This window comes from Artibeus jamaicensis, unplaced genomic scaffold (genome assembly GCF_021234435.1).
Source record: "Artibeus jamaicensis isolate MK-2021 breed Jamaican fruit bat unplaced genomic scaffold, CSHL_Jam_final contig_786, whole genome shotgun sequence".
In the NCBI taxonomy this organism is placed as follows: Eukaryota; Metazoa; Chordata; class Mammalia; order Chiroptera; family Phyllostomidae; genus Artibeus; species Artibeus jamaicensis.
Genome location: NW_026521971.1, coordinates 4,744,141 through 4,750,140, shown reverse-complemented (window position 1 = coordinate 4,750,140; position 6,000 = coordinate 4,744,141). Strand labels below are relative to the sequence as shown.

Here is a 6,000-nt window from a genome sequence, read left to right as displayed (position 1 = left end):
ATGCTCCCAGCTGTGGTCCTTGCCTCTGCCCTTCTCTGCTCCGTGGCTGGCCAAGGGTGCTTGACCTCGGGAGGGATCAGGGACATCAAGCACCTCATTGACAACCTGCAGGTAAGCTGCCGAGGCGGGTGCCAGTGGGAGAGGCAGCTCCAGAAAATGTAAGTGAACTTTTTTAGGAGGATGAAAAAAACACACCACTCATTATGGGTTTTTTTTTCCTCTCTGTCTACTTTAGGAAGATCCACTGTCAAAATGCAGCTGTAGTGGCAACGTGAGTAAATGCTTTTTGACAAGCTTTCCAAACTAACTTTAACTTTCACATCTGGAATCTTCACTTTGAAATTACTCTTTTGCAGGTGACCGATTGCTTGTGTCTGCCCATTCCTTCTGTAAGTATAAAAGGATAAAATCTTGAGCCTGTTCTTCTTAAACGTTTAAGGAAAAATATTTGCTTTATTTGATATTTCAGAGAAGTGCTACTTAATTTTCATTGTTACAGATTGGCGTTTCCTTTTACCACCAGGCTCTTGAAATTCTGTATCATACAGATTTCTTCGTCTTTGGTCAGTTCTATGCCACCTGAGAAGTTTGACCACTTCCAGTATTTAAAAAAGAATCTTGATTGTCTTTTTAGATTAGTTGTTCCGTGTGCATGATTAAATCAAACTGGAACTGAGATACAGCCCATAGTGTGTTACTTTCTAAACCATTTGACTCTAAGGTTGCAAAGCAATGTAAATAAATGGACAACTCTCTCCCTTCTCACTTCCAATCTGTTTAGCTCATTTAGGGTGGCCTCTGGGAGGACAGAGTGATGGAGGTTGTGGGTGGAGGAGGAGTGGAAGGGGAAGTTCATTACCTACTTGGGCTGAGAGGTGATGTGGCGGGATTTTTCCGGCTAAGGTGAGGAGGAAGAACTTATCCAAGGGGTCCTGCTTTGTCCTCTCTGAAGCAAAGTCTGGGAGAATCTGAGCTTCCCGCCCAGGCTGAGGTCGGACCTCCCACCCCACCAGGACCCACCAGTTAGATGAGAGCCGGATGGGGCGGCACTATGCGGTTATGCCCCGCCCCACCCCCCTGCTTATAGTCTGAGATTTTAGCTACTATAGAAACATGGGCTGTATTCAACTGGCACATCCCACCAGGCTGGTGTGAAAAGACTTTTTCTTCTCTGTACTTTCAAACTCACTATTTCAAGACTTGGAACAGGGGAGCATTGTTTGAAAAGGGGACTCTGGACTGGCTGTCTTCCAGGGCCGCAGGCCTCGTGGTCCCTGGGTGAGACGTGCCCACAACCTCCAGGGAGCGTCACTGTGGACGAAGGGCCTCACCTTGACATACTACTGATCATGTCCTAGACTGGCAAGGGACCTGTCTAAAAATAATGTCGCTTTTGGTTACATTGGTTAAATTAAAAGTCTCTAAAAGCGTTTTCTTATTTGGTCTCAAAGTGGTCCTTTAAGTGTTTCTCTTCATAAACCCTTCCTATTCCCCAGGACAACTGTACCACACCGTGCTTCCAGGAGGGTCTGGCCCAGATGGCCAACAGCACTGTGCGGACAAGTTTCCCCCTGATCTTCAATCGGGTGAAGAGGGCCGTTCAGAACCTGAGGCACAGCAAATGTCCAGTGAGTTTGTTTTTCTCTGCAATCTGCTCTGCTTAGCTATTTCTGTGTGAATGTGATGCTGAGTCTATCTCAATGTAAATGGATGATAACATTGGAACTGGTAGTTCAAGGTCGATAAGAGACATCTCAGAAAATTAATCAGAACAACAGACTTTAAGTGAGATCTGTATTGACTAGCCCGACGTTCCTGGCTTTAAAAAAAAACACTCACGTCCAGGCTGCCATTGACTGCTCTCACCTACTGAATAAGGAACAAATTCATCTGATTGTCATTAGAAGCTAAAATCTAGAGAATCAGGGCTGTAGCCCACAGGACATGAAACTAGCCTGGAGATTCAGCTTGCTGAGTGGGAGTTGTGACTTGCAAGTTAAAGATTTTATTTTTGATCGCCTAAGGAGGTGTTTAAAGGAAAGCTCCCCCAGACCTAGGTGAAAGCTTGTCGTTTGTCCTAAATGCCCATCAGCACATCAGCTCCTTCAGCCTGGGCGCTGTCCCTGGAGGGAGGGGCAGGGGAGCTCAGGCTGCTGGTCTGTTAGCACCTCCACCTGAGTTTGCAGAGGGCGGGCCCCGCACTCAGCGACTTCACTGCCCACGTTCCTATTGTCAGCAGCATGTAGTTGTAAGCGCTTAATATTCACCGTTCCACTGCACGCCTGCCTTGCAGACAGCTGTTAGCTTTATCACCCTCCCCCTAGAGAGGAGGAAACTAAGGCTCAGCAAGGGTAACTCATTTTTCCTGAGGCTAAAGCGACAAAGCTGAGATTTAAATTCTGGTCTATGTGACTGCAAAGCCCTGCTCTTTGCCGCTGTGCTATAAAATGACTTTAAAAGGACAACCCAAATGATAACAACAAAATGCTGGGTTGGCCTCGGAGAGTCCCAAGGAAAGGTTTCCTCTAATGAGGAGATTTAGGACCACCTGACGGGCATCTAGGTGTGTGTGTGTGTTCCCCGAAATCCTGCTGCAAAGTCAGCCAGCTTCATGTCTGCACAAAATTCTCACCCTGGGCCTCCCCATCTGTGCACTCTATGACCCTGCTGCCTACACACCCCGCCCCCCAACCCAGCACCCCCATCCCTCCCCAGGCTCTGGACCTGGTGGTTCCCGGGGCCACTGGGCTCCAAACGGTTTCAGTCACCCCATCTTTGCTGACTTTTATCCCCACAGCATTTCTCCTGCAGCCCTCCGTGCAACCAGACCACCGAAGGCAACACACTGACATTTCTGACCAGTCTCCTGGGGGTTTTCCAGAAACAAAGGAATGGAGGCCAAGTATGAAGATAATGTAGTATTTATTCTATTTATTGTATTTTAAAAGTCTCCTCTTTAAGTTGTTGCAGTTTAAAAATCAAGCAAGCCATGCTAAATCAAAATCAGTTGTAATATTTGTTTAAAATTGAAAAAAAATATTTGTTTAACATTTTGTCTTTATTTTGGAATAAATATATTTTGGAATAAATATATAGATGAAAAAAAACCCCAAATCTGGGCTCTAGATGCTTATTCCCACCTTGCTCACTCAAAAAAAGGAGCCCCCCACAAACTCTGTGGAAGGGCTGAAGGGGGTGCAGATATGAGGGTGTGGGGGAGTTTGAGGGTTGCTACCAGGGGAGATCAAGGGCATGCCTGAGACACCCTTGCCGTGGCTGCTGGGGGGTGAGAGGCTCAGGGTCCTGCCCAGGAGTTGGAGGTCCTGTACCTGAGATGGGGGAGGGCAGCAGCTAGGCAAGCCCTGAAGGTGGCAGACGACTCAAGAATGTGACCGCTGGGTCCACTTTCCAATGTCCATGCGCTGGAGAGTGCTTGAACTGAGTCAGCAGCAGGGCCTGGAGCTGACACTCGGTCAGGGCACAAAGCACAGAAACCCTGGGGTCCACAGTCACCGGTTCACCAGAAAGACCTTTAGCACACACCTACCACAGGTCAGGGGCAGGGCCTGGCTGTGAGGCAGAGGCTAACAGGGGTTATATCTGAGGGATCCTTGAACTTGAACTAGGTTGTCTGGCTGGCACAATGTCACCATAGCTTTCAGTGATGGTTAATGGTATGTGTCAACCTGGCCAGACCACAGGGTTCCCAGGTGTCTGATTGAGCATCATTTCTGGGTGTGTCTGTGAGGTTGTTCCGGATGAGCTTAGACTAATGCAGATGCTCTCTCCTACGTGGGTCTTGCCCAATCCCCTGAGGGTCTGAGGGGAACGAAAAGGCAGAGGGAGAACAGGCTCTCTGCCTGACAGCTTGAACAGGGACATCAGTCTTCTCCTGCACTGGAACTGGGACTAATGCCATCGGCTCCCTGGTGGTCAAGCTTTTCGGACTTGAACTGAAATGATACCACTGGCTTTCCTGGGCCTGCAGCTTGCAGACAGCAGATTATAGGAATTCTCAGCCTCCATAACCTTGTGAGCCAATTTCTATAGTCAGTCTTCTTGTCTGTCTGTCTATCCACCCACCCATCCGTCCTACTGGTTCTGTTTCTCTGGAGAACCCTGACTAATAGGCCACCATCTCACTTTAACACCCAACCTGGCCCCCAGCTCCTAGGATCTGTTCCACTTTCTGTACTTTTTAAGACACACTTGCATACGTTAACTCACTGTGTTTATTGTCTACTGCTGTCCCTTTCGGCTCAAATGCCAGCAACCCAAGAACATTGTTTTGTCGTATCCCAAATGCGATCCTGAGCCCATTCCACTGCTGTTCCAGAGCAGACCCTTTGTAAATACTGATCAAGTGCATGAAAGCCCTATGAGATGCCAAAGCAAAGTATAAACTGGTGTGTAGGTCAGGAATGTGCTCACCCGGAGAAAGGGTGGCGCTCAGAACATGCTACACATGTTCAGAAAGGTGAGATCCCTTCGAGCACCCCTAGGCAGGCCCCAAGCCTGGGGTTCACAGGACATGGCCCTGTGGGAGTGGGTGGCTGTGCTGCTAGGGCACCCTGGCTCTGTGTGATGGGTGGGTGGAGGCAGGTGGAGGTGAGTGTCTTGGCGTTCGGTGGTGTGACCATCAGGCTGGTCCTCTCTCCTGCTACCTGAAGGCTTAGGGCCTTGGGAGCTTCCCTTCCCCACTGGCCTAGACCATCCTTGGGAACATTATTATTATTAATTTAGTCCTCACCCAAGGATATGTTTTATTGATTTTTGGAAAGAAAGGAAAGGAAAGAGAGAAACATTGATGAGAGAAACTTTGATCGGTTGCCTCTCTCATGCACCCTGACCGGGGATGGAACCTCAGTGGTTCTGGTGTACAGTATGACGCTCCAACCAGCTGAGCCACCTGGCCAGGGCCATCCTTGCGTACTTTCAATCACAGTAATATGGGAAGTCTGGAGCACTGAGAGACAGAATTTCTTGAAGGACTTTCCTTGACTTTTATTATTGATCGAGTACAACATCAAGCAACATCTCACGTGACCTGCACGGTAAGCAGCCCGGCGCCTGGAGTTGCCCGGCACCTTCAGCAAGGGGGTGGGCGCAGGTCTGGCGTGGCCTGCAGCCGTGCCCCTCCCACATGGGAGAGATGGAGAAGGAGTTTTAGCAAAGGAAGCCCATGTCAGGGTGTGTTTTATTATTTCCTGGGTACAGGAGTGGTGGGTCCATGAGGACATTCAATCACAACTTTTTAAATCTGAGTTTGGACTGAAAGAGACAAAGTTCCCAGTGAATTATTTATAGGAGTGTGTATATAAGAAGGTAACAAATTAGATTTCTAAGTCTAGAGGATTTCAGAAGGGGACCCCTGGTTTAACCTTTGCCCTCCTTCAGTGGGTGGCTAAGGGCCACCAAGCACCTTCTGGGCAACACAGACCTTAAGATGAACAGACCACAGTCCCAGTTTGAGACCCTTCTGCGCCTCTCGACAGGTGAGAACTCTGTGTGGCGGTGGTGGGCAGTGGCGGTGGGACACAGTTCTCTCGAGACTCCCCAAGGATCTCCACGGCTGTGGGCCTGAGAATCTGCCTTTACTGGGCTCTCCCAGCCTCTCCTCCGTGGTCTCTTCCCCGAGACGCGCAGTTCTGGGCGTTGGGTGTCCTAAGCCCTCCTTCCTCATGCACAGTGAGCCTTGCCCGATGCACTGAGCACATGCCTGGCGGTGGCTGTCCTGCCCGTCTCCCCGCTGGTCTGCGGGTTCCCACAAAGCCCTGAGAAAAAAAATGATCAAATAATACATTTATCATTATGTATTAATATTAAGCCTGTAATTATTATGCACTTGCTCTGTATGTACTAAGCATGCATCATCTCATATAATCCGCTAATAAGCAGAGGGGGAGGGTCTGATTATTTCTGCCCCTTTAAAAAAAAGATTTTATTTATTTTTAGAGAGAGGAGGGGAAAGAGGAGGGAACATCAATGTGTGATTGCCTC

The 6,000-nt window shown here is 48.8% G+C and overlaps 1 protein-coding gene across 1 annotated transcript; it reads left to right on the top strand.

Annotated features, from left to right (window-relative positions):
* On the top strand, positions 1–2,908 carry IL9 (interleukin 9). Its single transcript, XM_037138388.2, has 5 exons — positions 1–111; positions 236–271; positions 357–389; positions 1,497–1,628; positions 2,798–2,908. The coding sequence occupies exons 1-5, from the start codon at positions 1–3 to the stop codon at positions 2,906–2,908; spliced, it is 423 nt and encodes a 140-aa protein (XP_036994283.2).
* Positions 2,909–6,000: the final 3,092 nt, after the last annotated feature.

What these genes read in the sequence shown, in the direction of transcription:
- IL9 (XM_037138388.2), top strand. Translation starts at nt 1, where the DNA reads ATGCTCCCAGCTGTGGTCCTTGCCTCTGCCCTTCTCTGCTCCGTGGCT. An exon ending in TGTGTCTGCCCATTCCTTCT is followed by an intron (nt 390 to 1,496) that starts GTAAGTATAAAA and finishes CCTATTCCCCAG; the next exon opens with GACAACTGTACCACACCGTG. An exon ending in TGAGGCACAGCAAATGTCCA is followed by an intron (nt 1,629 to 2,797) that starts GTGAGTTTGTTT and finishes TTATCCCCACAG; the next exon opens with CATTTCTCCTGCAGCCCTCC.